The sequence below is a fragment of the Centropristis striata genome, chromosome 4, assembly GCF_030273125.1.
Source record: "Centropristis striata isolate RG_2023a ecotype Rhode Island chromosome 4, C.striata_1.0, whole genome shotgun sequence".
In the NCBI taxonomy this organism is placed as follows: Eukaryota; Metazoa; Chordata; class Actinopteri; order Perciformes; family Serranidae; genus Centropristis; species Centropristis striata.
The window spans coordinates 14653875-14681571 of NC_081520.1; the positions used below are offsets into that span (position 1 = coordinate 14653875).

The 27697-nt window shown below is 40.2% G+C and overlaps 1 protein-coding gene across 3 annotated transcripts in view; it reads left to right on the plus strand.

Annotated features, from left to right (window-relative positions):
• fndc3a (fibronectin type III domain containing 3A) overlaps positions 1 to 27316 on the plus strand; it is a 51520-nt gene extending 24204 nt beyond the window's left edge. For 2 of the 3 annotated variants that reach the window (XM_059330519.1, XM_059330520.1), the window contains 23 exons: positions 5369 to 5445; positions 5551 to 5803; positions 6578 to 6877; positions 7850 to 7908; positions 9068 to 9234; positions 9340 to 9399; positions 9490 to 9628; positions 10470 to 10523; positions 10639 to 10763; positions 10954 to 11128; positions 11705 to 11791; positions 14249 to 14387; positions 14956 to 15024; positions 15143 to 15261; positions 16389 to 16494; positions 16722 to 16897; positions 17055 to 17168; positions 17307 to 17456; positions 18619 to 18965; positions 20398 to 20610; positions 20879 to 21045; positions 22844 to 22968; positions 24792 to 27316. In XM_059330519.1, coding sequence (XP_059186502.1) covers positions 5369 to 5445; positions 5551 to 5803; positions 6578 to 6877; positions 7850 to 7908; positions 9068 to 9234; positions 9340 to 9399; positions 9490 to 9628; positions 10470 to 10523; positions 10639 to 10763; positions 10954 to 11128; positions 11705 to 11791; positions 14249 to 14387; positions 14956 to 15024; positions 15143 to 15261; positions 16389 to 16494; positions 16722 to 16897; positions 17055 to 17168; positions 17307 to 17456; positions 18619 to 18965; positions 20398 to 20610; positions 20879 to 21045; positions 22844 to 22968; positions 24792 to 25115 — 3545 coding nt within the window. In that variant the 3' untranslated portion in view covers positions 25116 to 27316. Of the gene's footprint in view, positions 1 to 3842; positions 4040 to 5368; positions 5446 to 5550; positions 5804 to 6577; positions 6878 to 7849; positions 7909 to 9067; positions 9235 to 9339; positions 9400 to 9489; positions 9629 to 10469; positions 10524 to 10638; positions 10764 to 10953; positions 11129 to 11704; positions 11792 to 14248; positions 14388 to 14955; positions 15025 to 15142; positions 15262 to 16388; positions 16495 to 16721; positions 16898 to 17054; positions 17169 to 17306; positions 17457 to 18618; positions 18966 to 20397; positions 20611 to 20878; positions 21046 to 22843; positions 22969 to 24791 lie in introns of those variants that run through there. The other variant, XM_059330521.1, reaches the window with a different exon arrangement.
• Positions 27317 to 27697: the final 381 nt, after the last annotated feature.

Below are 27697 nucleotides of genomic sequence, written 5' to 3' on the forward strand. Positions count from 1 at the left end.
GGGAGAAAAGGTAAAGAGGAAGATAGAAGATGATGAAAGGGAAGGCTGCCTTAAAAAAAAGAACAAAGAAAACAAAATAATGTTTTTCAGGGGGCAAGGTGTCTGGAGGAACAAGGTGATTCCATGTCCACTCAGCTGTTTTTGTATTTGTTAAATTGCCAACATCACTGGGTTTGTGAGGTTAGCTTCTCATTACAGGAGGAGACAATGGTTTTAGAGTGGAATCTTCATATCCAGAAAGGAGCCAAATAATTAATTATTAAACCCGGCCCCTGTGGTCATGGCCATTCTCTCATTCAGGGTTCGTCTGGCTGAGAACAGCAGCAGCAGTGTAATGTTCTGTAATAAGCACAAGCTTGAAGGTTACTGATTCCCTCCCCTCCTGTAAACGTCATTCATGCTGGTTGGGTTTTAAGAGCCATGCGGATGTCTTTAAATAACAGGAATTCAAACAAAGTTTACTTACACCTAAAAAAAATGCTATTCTTATGAAATTGTTCAGTTGTTTACTGTACCGCTTCCTCCCTCAGTCTCTGGTTTGCACACAGATCAACACAGAATGCCCTTTTCCTCCTTTGTCCACTTGCTCCCCTCCTCTATGTGCTTAGATTGGTGGTGGTTTGATGCTAAAGGGCACGTTGTGAAGAAATAGCCTGGCTGAGGATAAATGAACACATCCGTGGCTTTGTTATCTGCTAATACAATTTTATGCTTATTCCAAATTACAACCCTCTGAATTGATTGAAGATCTTTCCTGCCTGCAAGAGAAACATGCCATGCCATCCAAAAAGAGAACCATTTGTCACAGTGTCATTACGAAGAATTAAGGTTAAGGTTTTAATGAAAACAAGTACCTTTTTGTTGTATTGACTCTGTCAGTTACTGTAGATTGCTTGCCTTCACTTGCCCGTGCTGTCTCTCTCCTCTTTATTTGTGGATGGAGACAATTTATTAGGTCTAATTAATAATCAAGCCCGCTCCATCTTTATAGGCTCACAGTTCATCATGTTGCCATTGAGAGCTTATTGACGGCTCCCATATGAAACCACTCTGTCTCTTCTCTGTCTTTCTACCTGTCTCGCTCTTGTCCTCTCTCTCTGTCTGTATGCCTTTCTTGATTTTTACACCTTTCCCTTAACACCCTCTAGCTTGTTTTCTCTTCTTCCTTTTATTCTCCGTATCTAATTGAGGGTTCATTTGCACATCCGATTAAACCTGACAGTTTGCTTGGATTGTTGCCTTTATTCCAGAGCCACGTCTGCCAAGTTTCCTCGGTTTGCAGTATGCATTAGGAGACATGCGCAAAAACCCCACTTGAGTTTGTTTGTAATGATCTCTATCCACTTTCAGACACAAGGAAGCAGGTGGGTGCTCAAAGTGGCCTTTCCACCCCCTGTGCATCTGTGTGGACATGTGTCTGGCCCTTGATAAGTCTCTGCTTCAGCTTTTTCACCCATCCTGAACAATTATCCCCATCTCCCCGCGGTAACCTCCAGCCCCCTCTCAACTCAGACACGCCACACCAGTTGATCCTGTCGGCTTGCCTGAGGAGGCGTGGAGGTGAAGACGGGTTATGTGATGTTGACGGGAGATGATGGTGTTTCCAAAGTGTTGCCTAGCCTCTGTTTACACTGCCAGAACGGGCAGCTTGTTTGTGGCTATTCTTGGCTCAGTGGCAGCCTGCCGTTTTGTGGAGGAGGACTGATGTTTTTCCCGTGGCTGCTTCCTCTGGAAGGCTGGCACTCCACGGCCACGTCAGCACAACCAATGCTCCAGTTGACTCAGGGGGAGGGGGGGGAGGGGAGGGGGATGTGGCCTTTTCTATCTGATCTCTGTCAGCACTCGTGCGTCAGTCTGATGTAAAAGAGTGGGTGTTTTTTTTCCCCCCATTCTCCACCCTACCTCTCCTCTCTCTTTCTCTCCGTGGTAGATGTGTGTGCCCCCCACATCCTACCTCCCTCACCCTATGCTTTCTGCTGGTCCTCTCCTCCCTTTGCTCTCCAACTCAATACACACAAAGTCTTTCATTCTACACAGACAAATAATGACATATTGAATGCTAATGTGATTCATCAGATTTCCTGTTAGTCAGCACCGGCGACACTAACTGGAGTTGCCTAAGTCAGTCATCACGCAGGTGCACAGTGGCACTCGGCATAAGCACGACATAATTTATTAGTCTTAAAAGTGAGTGGAGTTAACAGTACACACGTTGAACTCCCACTCAAATGATATTGTAATCTGAAATCAATGAGGGCTGAGCCAGTGTGACTGCCTTCATTCAGGCTGAGCTCTCCCATGCTCCCTGAATTGAGATTTTTGTCCTCACACACCTTGTGTTCTTGGGCAATGAGTCACGTATCAGTCTGCTGGCTCAGTGTACTGAGAGGGGCTTCAAAGCTGTTTGCCCTTTTGATACCAGTATAAGAGGCCCACCTGCTATCTGTCTTTTCCAATGAAGTTTATAACAGGTAGACTAATGCAGTATATCTCTAATGATTTTTCTACTGACACAGAGTAATAAATTGTGAGACTGTCTGGCATTGGAGTGAAGAACAGCGCATCCTTCAGCCCACAGTACACAGTGACTAGAGCTTTCCGATGACAGTTTTGGAAAGTATCTATTTGGCTTCAACAAGTTTAAATATCCAATCCAGGCCTGTGCCAACCAGAACCCTGATCATTTTTGTTTTTGTGAAACAATCCATTCCTTTATTGCTATTTTCATTTATAACATTATTTAATAATCATTAAATAATACTTAACTGATGCATAAAAATATGTTAAATTATCATATCTCTTTTTACTTTATGTCAGCCATGTTAACTGAATTCACATTTGACCATTGCTAGCCACTTGACCATGGATCCAGTAAATATTAAATATATTATGGGCATTGTAGTTCAATAATGGCAATGTCTGTATGGGTTGTTTGGTTTGATTTGATTAAGGATCCCACTATTTGGTCTTATAGCAACCAGCTGTTCTTTCTTGGATCCACATAAAACACATCAAAAACTGTCACACATTAAAACACCATACAAATACAAAGAAGGGAAAAAACGAAAAAATGTCATAATTATCAGAAGTAATTACAAACATACAAACAGGACATCTGAGATAACATACCAAAATAAAATTAAAAAAACTTCCAGCAAACAAATTCTTAGATGTGTAAGATAAAAGTTCAAATAGACTAACAGTGCAGCAGAGATATTGAGGCAGATTATTTCAGAGAGATATTGATCCATAGATGAATGATCATGGACCATCTGGTATTATGATCATGCACAGTATTAGTATAAACAAATTGGTTGGGATATCTGTGTTGAGCCACAAAATCAGCAACTGTGATCCAGTGATTTAAACATGGTGAGTGTATTATATTAGCCTGCCACCATGGAGCTGCTGAGGGCAGCAGTGAACTCTGGACCCGAGTCAGTCTGTGTTGACTTGTAGACTGTCAGTTTATTAGGTTTACCTAGATAAAACAAATGCAACAGCCCTACAATAAACTGTATGGTGTTTTGGAGGTTGTAGTTTATGAGGCAGCTGACGGAACAATGTTCTACTGAGAGGTGTTTCCTTTATTTTTACTACCCTCAGTATATGTATTAGAAACACCTCTCAGAATAACACCAAACAATTTAACAGCACCACAAATATCAACTTCCAAAAAGACCATGCAGTTGATTCAACACCTTTTTAAAACATTTTGCAACAATAATTAACCTTCCTATAGTTAGGACGTATTACAGGGACGTAGTATAAAGCTATATAGCTTCATTAAGTAAATAACAAATATATAAAAATGTCTAAAAACATCTTGTTAATCTCCTCTGAGAGGTGGAGCCTGGACTTCAGCACCTGGGGAGGTGGCACTGCTGCTTAGAAATGGGAGGTTTCAATGTATCATTACAAAGGCAGCCTCTGTAGTTGTGGCCACATCATGGCTGCTCAATGAAAAGTGCCTTCTCACTGCTTACGCCAGTTTTTGACAAAATGAAGGAAAATTCTTCCTCAGGCAGGCTGTTGGGAGGTCAGTGTGTGTTGTGAATCTTTTTGCTCTCCTGCATGCCATGTGCTGTTGGGGCCCCAGTGTAATGTCTTAGCTTTGTAAGAAGAGAAATGTGTGAATGTGCCATCTTAGCAAAGAGGTCCCTCTCTCTTTCTCCCTGCTGGGCTTTCTGCTGAGCTGTCACTTCTCTGAGCTGAGCTAAGCCGCTGCACTGGCCCTACAACAGAGCCACGCAGGGAACTTTGTTGTTTCTCAGCACTTTTATAAAGTGGTCTTCTTGCATTTGCCAGTATTTTAAAAAAAATGCATTTGTCTGCTTTTAAAAAAATTAAATAGTCATTGAAAATGCAGCTGGTGTAGAACAATGGATTGACTGTAGGGAGCGTCCTCCTGCAGAGGAAGCGTGCCAAGTGCAATATGCCACAGGTGGCAAGTTGGGAGGAGTTACCATAGTTACCCAGGGTTAAGGAATTACAACTTAATATATTATCTGAATAAAAGGTAAAAGGCAGTCAGATCATTTTCAAGGCTTGGGTTGACAATGCAACAATACAAAAGATCAGCAACTGTACCAAAATAAATCTCTTTTATTACAAAGTAAAAGGAATGTCAGAAGGCTGTGTCTACAAAAACGTTGAGACAAGTCAACAAAGCCTCAGTCAATCACCAATTTTAAAAATCTGTCTTCAATTTTGGATTCTAGGTCAATTTGGATAAATTCACAACTAATGTGTGTTGTTTTGATGTGTTCTGACTACAGTTCTGTTTGTTTTTTTTCTGAAATATTCTTAACTACTTTAACATAATCTATAGTAAGTTATACTATATATTAACTGCTATATTGAGCCACATTGATCATTTAAAGGTATAATGTTACTTTTCCACATCAAAATGTCTAAAAATGACGATACCTGTGTTATATATTTTATTGAGTTGTGTACTTACATTATCAAATGTTTCCAAAATCTTCAAACCTAGAGATATCCGCAATTTCAATCAATGGTCCATTTGGTCCATCCAATGGTGATAGTCCATTTCTTCTTTATTCAGTGTTTTTGCTAGTTTTAATCTGTGGGTCTGTTTAATTTTGAGAGGAGAAGAACTATGTGAATAATTCGTCTTTGGGTGAAAACCTTCTGAACAACACTGAAGGGAAATTAAAGTCAAATGTTGGTGTGAGCTATGTATGTGACACTGTTAGCTGTAGAGCCCAGGTTAGAGCTTGAATGAATCAATTCAGACTAGGGCTGAAATTTCAACCCTGTACACTACTCTAATACTTTCAGCACATTCCCAACAGCTGTTTGCCCTGGGGAAAAGTGTTTGATCTCGGTCCTTCCTTCTTCACAGGTCCTGCTCAGGTTCCCATGATGTCTCCAAATGGTTCAGTGCCTCCAATCTATGTGCCTCCTGGATACGTTTCACAGGTATTCATGCTATTTTATTTTCACTGCGATGTTTCTGATTGGCATCTGGTCGAACTCGGAGCAGCTTAATATCTGCTTTCTGTGCTCTTGTGTTTCCTCTCTCAGATCATAGAAGAGAACGGAGTGCGGCGGGTTCTGGTTTTACCTCAGCAACCAGAGTTCCACCCAGGGGGCCACTCCCCTCTCCACCACCCTCCACCTCCACCCCATGCCCACCTGCCTGCCTTCATCCCACATCCTGCCATGATGCCCCCACCACCTCACCTGTACACGGGCACACACATGGCAGGGGGCGTGGGCGACATGAGCTCTCAGTACATCTCCCAGTACCATCCAGCTCATATCTACCCAGAGCAGGGTGAGTTGGAGCCAGCAATGTCGTGTTGTTATATTACGATGTTGCCAGCACTTCATTTGCACAGTCGAGTTACAATCAAGGCCAGAGTCAAACTGTTTACTCTTTCAGTTTCTTCATCTTAACTCTATGGAGTCTTATAGGGCTAGTTTGTCCATTTTTTAATCCTTATCGTGTCTTTTTTGGTCATTTGTGTCTTTTTTGTCATTTTGTGCCTGTTATTGTGTATTTTATGTCATTTTGTGTCTTCTGTGGGGTTTTTTGGTCATTTTGTCTTCTCATTTTGTGTATTTTTTGGTCATTTTTTGTCTTTTTTGGTCATTTGTTTCTTTTTTTTAGTCATTTCGTCTCTTTTGGTCAGTTTGTGTCTTTTTTAGTCCAACATAAAATGTGATTTTGAATCTTTTTTTTTACTTTCAAAACACTACTATGCTCCATAAAGAATTTTAAATGTTGCAAATGTGAACAAGGGTTGCAAATATAACATAAGAGGGTTACATCCAGTTCTATCATTTTATACAAAATATATTTGACCTTGTCTCCAGTTTTACTTGGTTTGTTTTTACGTCTGGATGTGATGAAGACATCATGCTTTGGTGCTTTTCGAGACTCCAGAGGGTTAAGGGGTTTACCTCTACTGCCCTGTTTGTTTATGTCTTTTTATAGTAACCTGTGAGTTTGCAATTTTCTTGACCTACTTCTCTGGCTGCCATACAGGTCTTATTTGTACTTCTTTCTTCTGTCTCACCTTTTTCTCTTGCCTTGTCGTTGCTTCAGTCTCTACAGATTCTCACTCCCAACATGGACGCCCGCCGTTTGTTCACAGAGACGACAGAACTAGCAAAACATACGAGCGCCTGCAGAAGAAACTGAAGGACCGTCAGGGAGGTGGGGGAGGAGGGCAGGTGAAGGACAGCCCTCCCCCTTCGCCACAGAAGACCTGCAGCAGCCCCCCGACAGTGGACATTCACAATGGCGTCGGAGGGAAAGGGCTGGAGGCGGAGCAGGGGCAGCTCAGCCACGCTGTAGCTGGCCCTGACAAGCAGACAGGCAGGGGGAAAAACGGAGAGTCAGGAGGTAAGAAGGTTAAAGGGTAGAAGCTTTTTGAGGTTCACAATCGGGTACGCAGCATTCACAGCCATTTCCGGATGTTGGGAGTGTGTTGTGTTCAGGCGATGAGAACTGTGCCTCATTAGCTGCTGCAGCTGGTGGCAGTGAGGGATCAGCAACACGGCCAACATTATTCTTGATTACATGAACTCTGACTGCTCATTAATCATGGAGTTTAACACTGCTACTTGGCGACACTGGTACATGATTTAAGAATTAATGTCAATTTTGAAAGTGGAGAGAAAAATAATTTCACCTTATGACCTCATAAAGGTTGCTGAAATTTAGGAACACTGAAATATTAGCAATCTACTGTTTAAATGTAATGGGATGTTTAAAAAGATATAGCTGTTTTTTTTTGTTGCTTTTGATAACTCCTAGAGAGACCTAACCCTCTCATGATTGCATCATTTATTTTAGCTGCATTGCATAAAATAAATGGTCTAGTGAGGCTATCAGTAACAAAATTCTTACCATTACTTTTTTACACAATTAAACCCTCAGTTTACCCGCTGATTCTAAATCTTCATCTGTAATGTAGAATTTATTAGACATTTTGAGCAGCTTTGGTTTAGAGCAACTGTCTTACATTTTCTTTTGATGGTTAATGTTCACTGCTTAGAATTGTAGCTGCACTGAAATATTCTCAGTGTCTGTTTAGCATGCAGAAAGTAGTGATTCCACTAGTTGACATCTTGGATGGATGCTGCAAAGTGACATTCTACACTGTCCAATAAGAACACACACAATATGTCAAAAATGTAACAATAGCAAGATAGATATTAACCTACCCACAAAATCCAGCAGAAGCAATTTCAGGCATAGAATAAGTCAGTGTTACATGTTCATGTATCACTATGTATTTAATCTGAATTTTGTCTTTATTTTATAAGGCTGTGTTTTTTTTAAATTCATATTTACCTGTATTTCTCTCCTCAGAGCTGGATGAGGAAGCTCAGGCCCTGCAAGCACTATTGAGTACCATCAGTGCACCAGTGGTTAGTATTCATTACTGTTATCTTATTTCGTTGTTTTTCTTCTTCTTCTTTTTTTTATTAAAACAACTCGGCTGATTTTATGTGACTCCATTAGCGCTGTGTTCATGAAAATCTCCAGTGATGCAAATCTGTTGCGTCATTAAACATTCTATTAACATCCATGATGAATTCTTGCAGACATCTCGCTAATGGATGTGTGGGGTTTTTCTATTCCCAGATGTACCGCTAAAACACTATGCTTTCAGTTTTGCTTTAAAGGAAGTACTGATTTTTAACTAAACAATTACCAATGTGTCAGGTCTTTGTGGTACCATGCTTTGAGGATGACAAATTACATTACTATTGAATTAGGAAATTAATCATAAAGAAATATACATGTATGCAAAAGTCGCTTTGGATAAAAGCGTCTGCTAAATGACATTGTAGAATTGTAGAAAAAAAGGTTTAATGGTGCTTGGCTTGCAGCAGCAATTCGGTTAAATAAAGAAGAGAATGGTTGTTTTTACTGCAGCTAGATGGGAAACAGTAGAACTAGAAATAGAATTTCCTATACCTCATATAAGATGGGATTTGTCATACAGTGTCACTAAGGTCTGAACTCCTTGTAAAAGTAGCAAAATGATTCTATTGAAACGATGATGGATAAAGTCAAGGGAGGATGTCTAATACTGGAAAGGTTTGGCTTCAAAGGAAAGTGGATTTTTTCCGTCTTTGCTGCCTCACTGTTTTGTTAAAGGACTAAAAATCGAACTGTGGGAAGTGAAGGAGTAAGGTGGGCCCCCAGGGCAGAGGGGAGGAGGAGGTACGGACTTGACCCGATTGAGTTCTTTCACATATGAATCCCCCCTGCAGTGTTGCTTGGGCTATTTTAAGCCTCCTCAAAACAGAATGAAAAATCTTAAGGTTGCACAACATATCCCTGCCAAGTGCTGAAAACCTTTTTCCCAAAGTGGCATCAGCTTGAATATTTTGATCCATCTCCTCGTCTACCAAGCAATGTGATTTTTGTTTTGGGTTCGAACATTTCAGACGTGACCCTCTTCGGACTTTGAGACATGGCAGGTGCAGTGTCTAAAATAATGAAAGTTTTTATCCCATGTCCAGGTTTAAATTATTTTCTGAAGACTTGATTGTGATCCATGTAACTTTGATATGACAGGTGTCAGACATCCAGGCCAGAGGTGCAGTAGCTACCTGGGTTGCGCCCACCAGGCCGGAGGGTGAGAACGGCAGTGCGGAGGACGACTGCAGCCCCCCGGAGCCCTTCAGTTACGAGGTCTCCATCTCATTTAGTGGCAAAGATGGGAAGTACAAGAGCATGTACTGGTGAGCACTAGCAGCAAAATGCTACAACAAAAGATTTTAAGAGACAGTTATGTGAAACAAAACTAAATAATGTAATTTTTGTTTTGTTTTTTCGTTTTGATTCAGCGGGGAAGAACTAAGTGCTACTTTAGAAGACCTTCGACCAGCAACAGACTATCATGTCAGGTTGGCACATCCTTCCTCCAGATTTTGTTTGTACTACAGTGTTAATGCACGGAGGAACATTTTGTTATCACTTTGTTCTTCTTTCCTTAGGGTCCAGGCCATGTGTAACTGTTTACAGGGAAGCCCGTCGGAGGCTGTGAGCTTCGCTACTTTAAGCTGTGAGCCGGATCCCCCCAATGCTCCCAGGAAGGCCAGTGGGACCAAGAACACACTCGTACTCCAGTGGAAGGTAGAAACAAGTTGGATGATTGAGTTGGGATTTAAAACTCCAGTTTTTGGGCTAGAGAACAGTCGGCAGCCATATCTCTGTGACAGAAAGCAGGAAAGAGATTAACCAAGCATTTAGACCATGTTTTTTTGTGTACAGTATTAATACCTAGATTAGGATGAAATATGTTTAATTGGTAGCCATGGCACCTTTTAGAACAGGTTTTGTGTGTGATACCCACCACACACGCACTTCTCCATTTAAGTAGCCGTATGGTAGTAGAAATAGATTAATGGATTAATGACAAAATTATCACCCAGTTTAAATCCCCAAACTTGCTCGGAGAAAGAGAAAATAGTGATTCAGAAACGATCTCCCTTCCTCAACAACCACTGTTTCAGTGTGGTACTTTACCTTATGTGGCTTCATTAAAGTTGCTCAATTGCTAACAATAAAAGGTAGTGGTTACACAGATCACCTCCCAGGTGTGATTGTAAATGTGTGAGAGGCACTTCAAGAACAACCATGCATGCTCAGCAAACTTCACTGAATTAATTAAACCATAGATGAGCGTGCACACCTGGATGCACCTTAATTGTTAATGGTGATGCTGAAGATTGCTTCTTTGTAATTACTGGCAGTAATAGGAAGTGTTTAGCACAGAATTATGAATGAAGGGTGGTGGGGCTAGGAAATGCCATTGTTTTGACACTGTGTGGATACATTTAAAGTCAAATAAATAACTAGGCATTTCTGTGTGTATATATCTATATATATATATATATATACATATATATATGTACATTTTCTACATGTATTTGATTGGGATATAACAATTGAACCTTGCATGGCTTATCTACAGGCTCCATGTGACAACGGTTCCAAAATCCAAAACTACATTCTTCAGTGGGATGAGGTAATTCTTTTTTTATCCTAAATGAATTTTTGAGCATTGTACTCATTGTCAGGTCTTGTGTACCACTGAGATTTCAACTGGCTTGTTCTAAAACTAAAAATGTTGTACCCTGAAGGGGAAGGGCACTGGGATTTATGAACAGTGCTACTATGGACCTCAGAAGCAGTACAGAGTGACCAAGCTCACACCAGCTTCAAGATACTCCTTCCGCCTTGCAGCCAAAAATGACATGGGTGTAAGGTAGGCACACAAGATTATTATTTCCTGCTCGATTATTTCCTGGATGGCACCCTCCCTGTTGTCCATTTTTATGTTACTGTTTCTTCCATTCACTGTCTCCATCTGTGTGTGCATGTGTGTCTCTCACTCTGTCTCTCCTGTCTCTTTCTCCCATTCTCCCCCATCCTCTGTCTCTTTCTGCCCTCCCCAGCGAGTTCAGTGAAGTGGTGGACCTGTTCACCTCATGCAGTGTGCCATTGCCACCCTTCCCTCCAGAGCTGGAGATGGCAGGGGTGACCTGGCTGTGTATGAAGTGGCAGAGGCCCACTAGCTCTCCAAAGGAGGATGACATCTACTATATTTTGGAGATGGAGGAGGAAGGCTCGGTATGTCTCTCAGTCTCTTATTAAATAAAAAAAACTGGTTATCTGAGATGAAAAAGCACAAATGACACAGTAATATCTGCAACTAAAGGATTTTTGTAAAATATTATACATATTGTTTCACTCGCCATTACTGCTAAGAGGGCATCTCTTCTACTTATGTTAATTTTCAGACAGCATGAAATAGGTATGCTGTTAACAAAAGTACAATTACAATTTTGACACTAATAATCAATGAATAATTGACATCCATTTTTTCTGGTTGATGTGCATCATCATGTAGCTACTTAAGTTTTTATTCATTTCAATCCAGCCAAAAGGATTTTTTTTCTCCACACTTCAAACTGTTTCCTCTGAAAGTTACATGACAATTATAGCTACTGTCACCTCCGTCTGCACTGCCTCAAGCTGCTACCTGCAGACATAGTGCCTGTCAGGGAAAACACAAAAGTTCCCCTATCCCCTCTAGCTGTTTGTATCCCGTAGACCACTTTATTTTCTCTGCTACAATTGCTGTCTTGTAAGCCATTGCTCACCTGGTTGTTTTCTTTCCCCATTTGTCATTTGTCTTTGTCCCAGGGATATGGCTTCCAGCCAAGCTACGACGGCGATGAGCTCTCCTGCACCGTCAGGAATCTCCACAGAAGTACAAAGTACAAATTTAGGGTAAGGGAGTCCTGTTATGTTTGCAGTTAGAGTCGGTGATCTACAGGTTTAATTTAGGCTGCAGCGGAGTGTGTTTGTGCGGAGGGGACAGGCTTTAGGCGGGAGAGGGGGGGCTGAGGTCCACAGTGGCCCTATGACTCATCCATTTGCAGGATTCTGCCAGCAGGGCGGTGGGCATCTGACAGCATAATCAAGAGGACTCCGCTGCTCATCACATGCGGGGCCCCAGTGAGAAGCTAGTCAAGCAAAGCGTTTGAGCCACGTTGTTGTTTAGTCTGGCAGTAATGTGATCGGCGTTACGGACAAGTGGGTGATTCTCATGAAGCCAGTCTAAGTTATGTCTGTGAAGATTATAAGGACATACTTTATTAAACTAAATATATTTCACTTTTACATGAATTAACAATATAGCCATAATGAGGCACAATTCATTGTTTTGTGCTAAAATCAAATTTTCTACATTTTTGAACTTATTTTTGATTCACAAATTCATTACCAAAATGCGTCCAGATAAAAATGTCATGGTTTCCCCACACTTGTATACAATGAATATTTAAAAAACTTTATAAAAGTAAATATACATTTGTTTAAAAATGTATAATTTAACAGAATATAATCAAACATAATACTTTTTAACAATGTATAAAGAACAAAATCAATGAAAATTGATGATAAAAAATGGTTAAATGTTACGGTAATGATACAATTGTTTTAAAATGTGTATATTTTAATAAAATACATTTTGGTGATACCCGCTAACCTTGAGTGCTTGCCAAAAAACCTTTCGTTGTTTTTTATTTCTAATTTAAAATGTGCTACGGTAATGATTTTTTTTCTCAGTGTCTCTAAAAATGTCAGAAAATGCCAAATCTTTCAAATAGATTATAAATTCATATTAAACAGTGACTTTAGATTGTATATGTTATAAAGGGTCAAAGAAAACATGTATTCAATGCTCTTGGATTTTTGTTATGAGCTGTACCATCTTCATGAGAATCATTCAAGTGTCTTTCTCTCAGCGTTGCTGTATTTCTCTTTTTGTCTCTCAGCCTCTCTTTCTCATCTCGTGTTCTCATGTTAATTTCCTCTCAGTTAGACTATTTGCTAAGAGGCCCTGAGGAATCACAGGTGTCCATTCTTCACCTGCAAGTGATATGCCTGATGCTCCTGATAATAAACAGAATAGTGGCAGTCCAGTGAGAAAAGTTGGCATAGATCAACAGATAAATTATCAGCAATAAATTGAAGTCCTACATTATATCTGCATGTGCATTTGTTTAGGCGGGGTGGATCTAAAAATATTGAAATATCCCTCGCATTGTTCCCACCTCCGTTTGTTGGAGATAGATTGATTCATTTGTTCTTTCCTTTTCTTAAACATTTTATCTTTTTCTGTCAGTTTTGTGTCAGATCTTTGATTTGCAATTTTCAAACAAAAATCAATTTGTTTTAAAGCTTTGCTCATTGGATCTGTTCCAGGTAGATTTGTGAAGGTGTTGAACCTCAAAATTGACTTTGTGAGGGCCGCAGCCTTTTTAATGTGTGCAATCGGAGTTTGACTTGGTCAAAATGAAGGGGAAAAGCACAACATGTCATGACGAGCGGGTTAATGATTTTAGAACCTTGCAAATTTCTGGGCAGGTGACAATTCCTGCATACATGCAAACACTGCTTGGGTTAGCGCTTCAGGCCATTAAGGCCATTAATGCTAAATACATATGCAGTAATTATATTCAAAGGCACTTATAATAAAAGTGCTTGAACTTGTAATGTAATTACTATGCATTATGAATGAAAACAAATTGTATTTTAAATCATAAGGCTGCAAATATTTTGAATATAGTATTTTATTGTGTGTAGCCTTTGTGCTGTAGATCAGCATTGTTGCAGCACCACAGAATTCCTAAACGTGATTCTGACTGAAAGCTAGCAAACCGCCATATGCCCAAATTATAGAAATGTTCATTAGTCGTTCTCAGGACCCCCTTGCTCATTTCCAATTATCTAGCAGCGTGGTGTAAGGGGAGGCTGGTCGCGGTGTCGGTTTGTCTTGCTACAATATGTGGATGAGCTGTGCTCAGCAGGCTCGCAGACATTTCCATATTATTGCAGATAATATTGCAAATGGCACGGAAGCTTATTGCCTTGTTTTTTAAATTGCAATGCTTGTGGTGCCTTAACAGTCTTGTTGAAGTGTTTTCGTAGCTTTAAGGAGCTGAATTTTCTTAATAATATGGTATTTGGCTGTGGCCAATTTAGTTTCAGGCTGAGGGTTATACTCACTCTCACAGATGCCTCCATTACCCTCCTAGTCAGTGCTTGTCATCAGGAAACATAATGACCTTTATACACTTGCTCTTATTGAGCAGCTATGCAAACAGTGGTCAAAATTCTAACTGAATAATAATAATAATAATAATAAAATCTTCACTGCATGCATTCATGTGCTTCCTCCAGGTGGCAGCATACAACTCAGAGGGGAAGAGTAACCCCAGCCAGGTGGTTGAGTTCATCACGAACCCTGACAGACCCAGCAGTCCCTGCAGGCCTGTCATTAGAGGAAGAGTCCTGCCCAACAGCTTCAAGATGGCCTGGGGTGAGCATTTTTTCTGCCAGTTGCCCTTTCCCTTATCAAAACTCCTCAGTCTTACATGTGGGTAACAGCCTAGCAAGGCCACTTTCCATTTAAACATTGTCATTGAGCTCTGCCTGACCGTATATAAATCTACCAGACAGATGGCATTACAAGAAGTGAGTACAGCACATGACTGACAGTTCTCTACTTCATTCAGACATCAGCAGGAATCCTTCCTGCACCTCACTGGACAAGCATATCACTCACTGCTGTACTTGGTCTCTGCTTCCAGTTTCAAAATGGATATATTATGTCTGCAGCTTTGACGTAAATTGTCTTAGTTTCCACCAAAATGAGTTCCTGAAGAAAGTTGCAAGAAAGTTATAATACAGATTTCATTTTTGTGTTTTCAGTTTTGTGAATTTTGCTCTATTATCTCTACAAATTTCATAGTTTGTTCATTTGCTTCAGTACACATTTCACTGCAGTAAACCGATTCTCTAGTAAATAGTTAATACTGCGCTTGCTGGCATTACCTAGTTGAAGGGTTAATAGAGTTTAATAAAGATTGTCTGTTTATCTATTTTAGAGCCTCCAAAAGATACTGGTGGAGGAGAAGTAACAAAGTATGTTGTGGAGCTGTCTGAGGGCTTGAGCGGTAAGTTGCTAGTGGTGATTATAGAAATGGTTTAAGCATTTTTTTCAAATTGAACATTGAAAAACATGATTTTAAAAAATATATAATTTTAATGTATTGGCAATCTGTTTTTATTCAGGTATGTCATGGGAGCTGGTGTACTCAGGGCCAGCTATGGAGCACGTGTGTGAAGGCTTGAAGCCCGGGTGCTCCTACCAGACGCGAGTTTACTGCATGAGCGAGGGGGGGCAGAGCCCGGTGAGTCATTCAGCATCAGCACATGTGCGCACACAGTCGCACACACTGCCTTGTGTTTTGCCACAGGAATTCTCAGAGTTTGCTGATCTGTTACGATTTTATTTGATCACAGGTAGGAGGTCACAAAATTGCACCTGCTTTTTTAAATCAATGTACACACACCAGTGCCAAGATTACAATCAAAGTTAGGATCTGCTACACAGATTTAATTACCTGATACCTTTATTTTATCTAACTTAACTAAAAAATACAAAGCAGGATCACTCTTAATACACACACACAGTATGTAAACAGACACTCTCACTGTGTTGGCCACATCTGTCCACAAAACTGTAGGTATCCGTTGTATAAAATGGTTAAAAAACAAAACAATATTGTGCACTGTTTTTGTAATGGCTCTCTTATTATTGATACATTTCTCGGCTGTTACATACACTGTAATTGCTAGGGCTGGCGGCCATGATTCTCACCACATCCAATGGTTAATCTGATAAACTTTACATGAATAATTCTAGATATGCACTCTATTTATGGTGAGTTTTAATAGGAAATTGTCATTCAGCCAGTGTCCTATGTTGGAGATTAGACTGCGCTTCCTGGTGTGTAAGAACAAGACAAAGCCTGCTAATCGATTAACCCTCCCTGCATGTGTCAGAGGATGTTTTTCTTAATTAGTTCAGTTCACAGACACTCTTCATTAATTTCTTCATCAGCTGTTAGTGCATGCATTTATTCATGATGGGGCTTGTAAAGAAACATGACTCACGATGGCGAGATCCTGCTTCTTGGTGCAGCACAATGTGACATAACACTCACATGTTTGCCTTTTGTCATAGAAGTTGAAAAATGAAGATCTATTTTTTTCCTGCGCCAGACAGTCTGTCTAACTTTCTCCACAGTTTTGTGAGAAATACAGTGCATTTCTCTGTATGCTGGTGTACCTTGAATGATGCATTAACATTTGTCTCCTTTTTGGTCTGTCGTAGCCTGAATCAGCCTGATAAGCTGGGGAAAATGACAATTTGTATTTGCGGTGTTTGTGTTAGAGAGAAAAAGAGGAGGGGGATGAGATTGTCAATTTGTTACTTTCTCTGGGTCTTAATTGGTGTGTTGTCTTCCCTTGCAAGCTGTCGGAGACCCTGCAGGTCCAGACTCCCGCAGTGCCCCCAGGGCTCTGCCAGCCCCCTCGGCTGGTGGGCAAGCCCAAAGCCAGGGAGGTGCAACTGCGCTGGGGTGAGTCATTCCTCTCCAACTCAGATTTGTGTGGGATGTATTCTAGCTTCTGTTGATGCATTTATTTGTCTAGCAAACCACCTCAAAGCAACAAGCTTTGATGGTGCGGTTAGTGTTACTTTGCTGTTTGCACATTTGTCTTTGTGTATTTACTGTATTATTTTTTTCTTGGAAAACCCTTTTTAAAATATATTGATTTATAAACACTGGCCTCACAATTTTTCTAGGTCCGCCTCAAGTAGACGGAGGCAGCCCAGTGTCCTGCTACAGTGTAGAAGTGAGTGGGCCGCCGTCTGAGGAGAGCAGGGAGGTTTACCAGGGTCCAGAGCTGGACTGCTCTGTGGGAGGCTTAATGCCTGGCAAAACCTACAGCTTCCGGCTCAAGGCAGCGAACAAGGCTGGGGTGAGAGACTATCTCAACTGATCTATCAATAATAACAGAAAAGACTGTTTTTTCCTACTACATGCTTTCAACAATCTCCCATTAAATTTGATTTAAAAAGTGTAATGTGATTTTTTTCTTGTTGAATTGAATTGTGTTTGTTCTTTTGAACGGATAGTTCGGACCTCTCTCGGAGCGATGTGAGGTGACAACCGGCCCCGGGGCCCCTGAGCAGTGCAAGGCTCCTTCCACCACATGCAAGTCCCCCAGCTGCGTTGTTGTGAGCTGGGAGGTAAGCCTAGCACCACTTTATTCACTCAAATAAATTATAATATCACATGCATCATTCTTAGGTATACATAGTGGAAAGCTTATATATAGCTGCATTATTAGTGCTGGTGGGTATTTGCATTGATGTTTTGTCTTCCAGGCCCCTCCTTGCAACGGAGCTCAGGTGACAGAGTTTCGTCTAGAGTGGGGAGCAGCTGAGGGCAGCATGCAGATGTGTTACAGTGGACCAGGGCTCAGCCATGAAATGAAGGGACTGCTGCCTGCAACCAATTACTTCTGCCGGGTACAGGTGAGCAGCAATAAACATTTTTATGAAACTTTTGCTAATTTTCATCTTTTCCCACTGTTAAAGACAGTGATCCCACCTTTTCTCTCTTTCTGCCTGTAGCTTTGTGGCGCAAGGAATAATGCTTAATTCTAGCATTATCAGGGTGATGGGTCCAATCCCACTAAGGCACAATAATGTTTGAGAAACCCTTTATCCGAAACTATGTGAATTGTTACTCTTCCTGTGTGCAGTACGAAATATCTGGAAAGATAAGATCTGGAGCAGTCCAGCTTCAAGTGGAAAGGAAAATGCAGTAGTTATAAATCCATATGTCACACCTCAGTACTCGTAATTGTGATCATAATCATCCGAAAACATTGCAACCAAGTGAATGCCAACAGGCAAGACAAGTCTCCATGTTGTGAGGTTTCTTTAGTTTTCTTTAGGTTGTTGATGATTTGTTGAACATTTGTGAACTTGATTTTTGATGTGATGTTCTTCTCACATCAATGCAAAAGTGAGATGAGAAAGTTTTAATTTTGTAAGCAAAACAGAAGATAATTACTTTTTTTGATTTACTGTAAAGGTGGGCAGAGGTTTGATTTTTATTTGCTTGCCTGCGATGTTTACTATTTTTATCATGATGAATGAGCTGATATAGTAGCAAGTTAGACCATATCTCTATAGTGCTGTTGCACTGAATGCTATTTCAGACTGTAACCAACTGAGCCAGCGTTTGTGGAAATCAGAACATTGGCGCTGTCCTTTGGGTCTGGTTAAGGGTGAAATCACAGGCAGTGCTGTACTTGCAGCCTTTTTTGTGGTCCAGTAGAGAAGTAATGAAAGTATGCTGGTTGCTTATGGGTTATCACATAGTGTGTGTTTATTTTTCCCACTGCCACTAATGGTTCACAGTACAGGCAGCATTCCTACTCAGACATCCCTAAATATTACACTCTGGTTAAGGCTATATACTTTTATCATAATAGTTGATTTAAATAGGTAATTTTTATTTCTTCACTTTGTGATTTGGCTTGAAAATAAAAACAATATCCTTGTAATGACTCGTGGCAGTAATGTTTACATTGGAATGCCACCTTGTGGCCAAATATGGACACTACACGTGTCCTCTCACGTCACTCGTGACTTAATTAGTTGGCTCTTTTGTCTTGCTGTTGTGCAGGCTGTGAATGTGGCTGGCGTGGGGCTCTTCAGTGAGGCCGTGTTGTGCCAGACGCCCTGTTCTGTGCCTGCAGCTGTCAGCAACATCTACGCGGTGAAGGAGTCAGAGCTGCAAAGGTACGAGGCTCCAGTGGACGCAGATGAAGACGATGAAGATGAGGATGGTGATTCCCGACCACCACCACTTTACTCCCCGTCAACCTGCCTGGGCATTAGCTGGGACCCTCCATGTGATCACGGCTCTGAGATCACGTCCTACCTGATTGACCTCGGCGAGCGCCAGCCCGTTGTCGTTGGTCCCGTCACCAAACACATCATCCAGCATCTGCAGCCTGACACCAGCTACAGGTTGGTGCTTCCTCATCATAAACTCAAAATGGTAACCAAATATTCCCTGTCCTTTGTACCACACCGCTTTGCACCTTTCAGATGTCCCCAGGAGCCAGCAGTTTTTAAACTGTTAGATCTTAGTGCTCACAAGTCATAGAATGTGATGCAAATCAATTACACACACACTGCACGCGTATAATGACTTGTTCTGTGATGCTGTGTACCAAAGGAGGCCAAATGGGACAACTGTAAATCCAGTTTGTTCTGTCTATGGGCTGGCAGCTGTTTAGAACAGTTCTAACTAGAGGTGTGAATCAGCAGAGTCCCCACAATACGATTTTATCCCGATACTTGAGTCACGATACGATATTATTGCAATTTAATATGGTGAGTTTTGCGAGACAATATATTGCGATTTAACTGTGGGTCCAAAAGATCAATAATATTTCAAATTCAATCAAGAATTTTTCTGTCACATAAGAGAAAATTCTCAGTCTATTCATCTCACTTCAGTCTTTTTATTTCTCCACAATGAGAGTCAACTTGTGGGAACCCAGAGAGCCTGTTTTCATTGAGATAGCGTGACATCAGAGGTCACATGACCGATTTGAAAATCACCATGAAACAATAAAAAAATAGTCTAACTTTGCAGCGTTATTTCCACAACTTCCCGACACGATGTCATGACGCACATAGATTCCTTGCCTATAGATTCCTTAGATCTTCTAGTTTCATATGATACCAGTATCTCCAGTATATTCCTAAAAGTGAGTGCTCTCGAACACTAAATATCGATATCGATATCAAAAATATTGCGATACTATGCTGTATCGATTTCCCCCCCATCTTTAGTTCAAACAGTGGGGAGACCTGACACCAAAAATTCTTTCTTCTCACAAACCTACTAAAGCTTGAGTAGTAACAGGCCAGTCGCCTGTATGTATTTCTTCAAGGATCTAAAGCAAGTGTATTTTTTACAGGAGACCCAATTCATGCAAAGCTTAATTAAATAAAATGTCTGTCAAGGATTAATATTTTAAGAAGGTCTTATTTATCCACTCAGGGACATATTATAGAGTTGTTTAATTATATGCAGTTCATGTTAAGCTCACACAGAGCTGTGGCAGTTGTACAGTGCAGTAAGTAAGCTTTAGGACACATATTGTTCAGTGTTGTGGCTCTACACATTGGACTTGTAATGAAACGAAGACGGTTGAATTAAAATGTTGAATTTTGGCTTTAAGCTAGTGTGCGTGTGTGTGTATCAGAGGCAGATAAAGAGCTAAAACATAAAATCTCCGACTTCTAACAGTGGCTGAACATCAGCATCTGCAGACGAGAGAAAATACTGTTAATGCCACTCTGCACTGTCACTGCAGTATTTCAGCACAGGTCAGCTCAGTCCTTGCAGCTCTTTGATGTTGACATCCTTCTTCTTTTTCTTCCTCAGGATCCGAATCCAAGCCCTGAACAGCCTGGGAGCAGGCCCCTTTAGTCACACCTTTAAGCTGAAGACAAAGCCCCTGCCCCCACAGCCACCACGCCTGGAGTGCACTGCCTTCAGCCACCAGACCCTCAGGCTCAAGTGGGGCGATGGCCCAGTCAAAGCCGCCACCTCAGATGCCCTCCAGTATCAGCTGCAGATGGGGGACAAGAGCGGCAGGTCAGTGGCCCATTAGTCAGACAAGGGGAAGTGACTGGATGAGAGATAAACTGATAAGAGAGGAAACTGGTGTTTGAGCAAAAGCTTCAGATAACTGTATGGAGTCGGGCGGGGTACATGGAAAGAGTGGAACTGATGATGTGCTTTATGCCACTGTATATTTCCTGACAGCGGAGTCACTCGTCTCGTTTGCTTTTTGTCATCTTTTGCTCATTAAATCCGTTTTCTCTCTCTCTCTCTCTCTTTTTTCATGTTCCTGTCATTGCAGATTTATATCCTTGTATAAAGGACCATGCCACACACACAAAGTCCAGAGGCTTAATGAGTCTACCTCTTATACGTTCCGCATCCAGGCCTTTAATGAGGCGGGCGAAGGGCCCTTCTCTAATGTTTACACATTCACCACCCCACGCTCTCCTCCAGCCCCTGTGAAAGGTACAGTGGCAGCCCTTTCTTTCTTCATTTCTCTCAATATGTCTCTCTCTCTGTGTCTCTCTCTCTCAGAAAGCAATATTTACAATAAATTAATTATAATTCTATCATTCATTTTAAAGGAATTAAGAAAAAAAACTAATAATAAAAGAAAGCAATATTTACAATTAATTATTATAATTCTATCATTCATTTTAAAGGAATTAAGAAAAGAAAAACTAATAACAATAAAAGAAAGCAATATTTACAATCATTGAATTACAATCAATCTATCATTCATACAGTCTACCCGTCCCAGCAAAGAAGAAGAATGACAAAGAAAAAATAAAAACAAAACAAACAACAGCTGTGTGTCACTCGCTGTCTCTCAGTGTGTGACAGGCAGAAACATAGACTTCTCTCTCTCTCTCTCTCTCTCTCTCTCTCTCTCTCTCTCTCTCTCTCTCTCTCTCTCTCTCTCTCTCTCTCTCTCTCTCTCTCTCTCTCTCTCTCTCTCTCTCTCTCTCTCTCTCTCTCCCCCTCCCCCCACCTGATGAAGTTCAGCTCTTATTATCTTTACAAACACTCTCTGCTGACATACAGACAGCCAGTGTGCTAAGATTTTAACCTCAGTTGACCCAAGTTTGACTTGCATTTGATTAAGAGCCAGCAGCCCAAGATTCACTTGTCGGCTGTCATCATGAGTCGGGTTGTTCAGCACTGTGCTCTGGTCTCTACCAGCCTCTGCAAAGCCTCTTTTGATCCTACACGTTGAAGTCAGTAATGAGGACGTGGGTTTTTATTCTCAATGCGGCACCTCTTTTGATTCAAGCAGTCATGTGCCAGCTTGCCGGTGTTACTCAACAATGTTTGTCTCCCCACACAGTGAAGTGGACTCTCAACCGTTAACTCTTTAAATTCAGACTAACCATTTCAGTGTTAAGTTTAAAGCCCATTATCGTAATACAAAAAAGGATTCAAATCCTCCCCACCACTGTGTTTTTTTTAATAATTGCAAGGGCACTTTACCAGTTCAAAATAACCTCTTTGTTGTTTTTGCTTAAAATGCCACCTACCTAAAGAAGAGCATGACTCATAACCATGGCACTCTGCTAATGGGGAAAAGTTACATGTAGTTATGTGGAATTCACTCATCAGTTCATCAGCTGAGCCACTGTATATCAAAGCAAGTTTTACTGTATTTAAGTGAACGGTTTCTATAGCAGGCTGAATTTGATAAATATCTCTGATACAAACATAAGGTTGAGCACATATGAACATGTTTGGAAGTGTGGTGTCTATGTTGTCTTTAAGTTTGCCTTCTTATTATTTAGCTTAATATTTAGCTCTTCAGAGAGCATCTTCTCTCCTAGCACCACACGGTGATTCTACCCCTTAACGAACTGTCACTAGCACTTATTGCTGAACTAATGGCTCTTACTGCACTATACTTTTTTCTTCCTGTAAGTCGCTTTGGATAAAAGTGTCTGCTAAATGACTAAATGTAAATTTAAGAGAAAAAACTGCAATCATTCTAACCCTGAGGATTTGTAGATTACACTACGTAGGTAGTTTTTCCCAAAGTATTCTGCTCACATCTCAGTGGCATAAATGTTTAACCATTTCAAACCTTTTAATCACAATTATAAATGGTGTCAGTGATGCCTAACGAGAGCTGCTGTTGATGTTGTTGTGTTTTTGTATATTCTCACTCATTAGAAATCCTTTCTTTAATAGACAGAAATGTTAAGTTGACTGCAGATCTTGCCCATCTTCAGCAGTCCTTGTTATTACATCTGCACTTTGTTCCTCCACCTTTCAGTCCCTAAAGTGGAGCGTCTGGATGACAATTCCTGCGAAGTCACATGGGAGGCCCTGCCGCCCATGAAGGGGGACCCGATCATCTACACCTTGCAGTGCATGATGGGAAACTCTGAGTTTAAACAGGTACTGATGATGTCATGTGATGGTTTGATACTCCCTCTTTGTATTTAGTGTCCTTACCTGCAGCTGACCTGCCATTCATCACAGTGGCCTTTTTATGTAGATCAGGAAACAGATGGATCTGGGGCCTTGATGTTTTCACCATCATGGCTTTCTGCGTTAGTCACTGCTGGCTTTAAATTGCCCATTATGCAAAGGTCATTGATCCATGAGGTATCCCAGGTGTCAAGCCCTCGCCCGCACATTCATCCCTCTCAGTGGCCTCCAGCCATGTTAATGTGGAGTAATGGCCACTGCAGGCTTATGCTAATCTCACCACATCATATGTGGCAATTGAATCAGGGGGTTGAAATATGTGGTTGCCGTCCGGCATGACTTGGTTTCCATCCTTATTATCAGTCTCATTGGCCTGGACTAGGAAGCTTCTGTTTAAGAAAGGGGAATTATTCATCGGAGTTTGATTCAGTCTGTGCACCAGAAGCATAGTATAGTTTGGCTGGTGAATAATGGACAATTCAATATTTTTATACTTCAGCTAGTTTGAATAGGTGCTCTCTCCTCAACATTTTTTTATTTTCCATTTTCATTGTACAACAATAGATAACAAAAAATATAAATACAACCCCCCACCCCCAACAACAACAACAACCAAACACCATCACCATCAGTGCTAATCACTTTCTGGTTACAAGCATCTCTCACCGTGCTCCTCCATGTACATCTAGTACACTCATACAGAACATAAAATAAATTGAGCCTCATACTCAAAAACTGAATCAAGGAAGGTCAATACAACAAATAAATAAAATAAGCGTTGCATGGAAGACATCATTTGTTAACAAATAAAAAGGTTAAGAATAATAATAGCAAACATAAATACATACATGAAAAAGAAGAAGCACCAGTATATATTTATCCACAATTAACTAAATAAAAAAATAAAAATAAAAATAAAAAACAACTATATATATATATATATATATATATATATATATATATATATATATATATTATATATATTTACCCCATTTTGCTTCATATAGATCCAGTCTACCCAGTTGTTTACATGACATTTTTTCGAATGCTGCGATTCGTGACATCTCAACAGCCCATTCTCTCAGAGAGGGCACACCCTCCGTCTTCTCTCTCCTCTATTTTTATTATATTCCCACTATATAACCAATAAAAACTGTTGATTTGTTGAATGCAATTTTAGGCTTACTATCACATTTTTAATGAAAATCTAGGGCATTCAGCAAAGAGAATAAAAGTTTCACTACACCAGCCAAATAGATCAGCTTCACAAGGCTCTTAAAAAACATGTGGGTGTGTCAGCTGGGAAAACAGCTCAGGCAGATGGCTTCCCCCTTCATCCAAGGGAACAAACAACATAACTCAACAAATAAGTCAGAAAAAAGTCTGTTAATTGAAAAATATTCAAAGCTTAAAGAGGGAGGCAAAACTGTGTTTTCTCTATTATGCCTGACTTGAAAGGGCTGAAAAGCAATTTCATCCAGAAAGGCAGAAGCCGTAAAACAGGAAGGATTTTGACAGCTTTATTGCCCAGTACATGTTTAATACAAATTACCAAACCAACCTAACTTTGTCAATATTGTACACCAGGTTCAGGCCTGTATCCATAATAACAGTATTTACTCAGTCATATATTATCATAAACAGTGTGATGAAAAAGACACAAATAATTAATTTGTGCATTTAGGGAGAAAATCAGCAATTGCTCACTTCAAAAGAAAATGCAACTTCACACTTTTACTATGTTATTTTCATTTTTTTCTCCCTCTTCTCCTCTCTCTTCCTGTTTACAGGCCTACAAAGGCTCTGCCACATCCTTCCATGTCCAGAACCTGCAGCCCAACAGTGACTACCGTTTCCGGGTGTGTGCTATCAGGCAGTGCCAGGACGCCCCTGAGCTGAGCGGCCCCTACAGCCCCACAGTGACCCTCTCCCCCCAGAGAAACGACATGGCGGTGGGCAGCAGTGCGGCCGGTTCGGGCTCCAGATCCAGCACGGAGTCCAACCGAGCCAGACGGAGCTTGACGGACGAGCAGTGTGCTTTCCTCCTCCTCATGGTTTTTGCCGTCATTGCCATCCTCATCGCTTTTGTCATCCAGTACTTTGTCATTAAATAAGGAGTTTGCGCCACCCAGCTGCAGGGTTATAGCTTTATTCTTTCCCCCCTCTCTCTGTTGTTTTGTATTCTTCGTTTTGTACTTTTCGTTTTCAGAGTAATCGCATTAGCCGCATTGGGGTGCAGCGGGAGGGAGGGAGGGCTGGTGAGTGACAGCTGAATAGCAGTTAAAAATGGAGGATGTAACACCTTATTTGGCACCTGTGATACCTCCCTGACTTTACTGCCTTTGTTGCCCCGTCCAAACTTTGTGGTATCTGTTGTTCCGCTCTGATTTCTGTTTCATCATGGTCAGCTTCCTGTGCAAAAGGAACCTGGAAAGAGCACGGATGTGGTTTATTTTGGGAGGAGGATCAGGGAGGGAAAAGGGGCGCTTTGACTCATGTACTTGTTGATTACAGTATATATAGATATATATACAGATATATATATATGTGTATAGAAATAGTCATTATTTATATTTCCATTTATGTGTCCAGTATAAAACTGTTTTGATAGATGTGTTCCAAAAATAGTATGTAGGTGTGTCATTAGCCTATGTGCTATTTGATCCTGGGACCTGGTGGGCCAGTGTTTGCACAGTGGGGTGTGTGTCCAGATGTGTATACTGTATGTAGTTAGTGCCACAGAGGTACACGGCTGGGAGGGCTTCAGGGCCAGATGAAGGGACTTAACCCCCTGCTGGAGTTTAAGGGGTCTAGTGAGAGAAGAAACGTAAATGAAAATCTTGTTCACACTATAGAGCGTTCATTTAGCACTTTCCAACCTTTTTGATGTTCAGAATGTTTAAGGATGCAAAAATGACTGGAGAAATGTTAGTATATTTTTGTACAGTGAAGACACAAGGACCTGTAAGTTTGAGGAAAAAATTGCTCAGTATAAAGTTAGAAAACAAACAAAAACCAAACTAACAGTGAAATCTAATTATTTTTACTATCATATAGTTATACTGCTGCTTTACTCCGAAATATTGTTGTTCAGCACAAAAAATGTATGCTTACCTGTATGTTTTGTTTTATTTTGTTTTTTTGTTTTTCCCCAGTAATTGATTTTGCACCTTAGTGAAAGAAAACCTTGACTGACTGCGTCTTGGTCTTGTGATGCATTTTATAGAACACACTTTGAGATTGTGCAACCCTACTTGTGTTTTGGGTGTTTTAAAAGTTGTAGTACCACATAATGTGTCACTGAAACAGCTGATCTATCTCAGCAAAAAAAAAAAGAGGGGGAAAAAAGAGAAAAAAAAAGTATGTACCAGTTGTTTCAGAGGCCTTAATTGGAGAGGAAAAAAATCTCGGGAGAATTTTCTTAATTTCTCTTAAGTTTTGATGTTTTTTCTTTTAGTGTTAGTAAACTATAAAATGTGTTTTATTTACTTTTATTTTTGCAACATTTATTTGATGTTAGTAAACATACGTAATCGGGAGAGAAATGGAAAGTAGTTCTATGTATTACTTATGATTTATTTGATTTCTTTTGTCAGGTCATACATGTGTGAAGTATATTTTTTTATAATATTGAAGTAATATAAGTTAATACTCTCCAGAGAAAATAATAAATCCTGAGTACTCATGAATCATGGAACACAAATGGCAGATACAAAATGTGTTATATCATATACTTCCTGTGAATCTAAATTTGCCTTTTCTCTGTGTGTTAAGTATTTGTAACAGATTTCTAACGCTGAGTTTTCAGTGGTAATCTGGCTGTAGGGTCTGGTGTTGTTTGGTTTTGGGCAAAAAACTGCTGTTGCAACTGTAAAAATGAAATACAGGTACCTTGCAAAACGTCTTGGATAATTACATGATTTGGTCTTTCAGACATTCTGCAAATGTCTTCTCTTTGTCATTTAATGAATTCAAATTCCTATTTTTGATAGCGATTGCAACGTGTGCCATTTTAACACCTCTTCACCCTGGGCTTACTACCTTTGGTTGGGGAGATTAACAAAATGCTACAAAAATGAGTAAAATATGCACAAAAATAGAGACCATTTTTATGTAATTTTAATGTTTGCAGTTACCTCATACACCGTACATTCCAAAATGAAAATTTGTTATACTATACATACTACCAGACATATCACTTTAAAATGTTCGTTATGGGAAAAATGTATAATCATAGATATGTATCTAAAGTGTATCTGTATAGCCATGATATCTACAAAGGATCCATGCACAATAAAAGATTTATAATTCTTAATCATGTTTGAAGTTCTGGCATATGTTTGTCTTTGCACTGCTCAGCAAATATAACATTGCCATGAAAATATTTGTTCTTAAAGGGCTGTCAGGTGAAACCTTAAACAATTCAATTGACAAATTCCCTTTTTATATCGATATCAGTAACTGAAAATTGGTTCTAAGCTATTCTGATGATCCATTTATTGGTTGGCAAAGTAATAAAACAAATATCCATTTTAGAATATCCACTGGTTTTAGCAGTTGACGTGAGAATTTTGTGCTTTTATCATCTTTTCACCCTTGTAAATGAACTGTTGGTTGGACAAAACAACATTTGAAGATGCATCTGGCTCTGTTAAATTGTGAAGGATATGTCACATCATGATATTTTGATGATTTA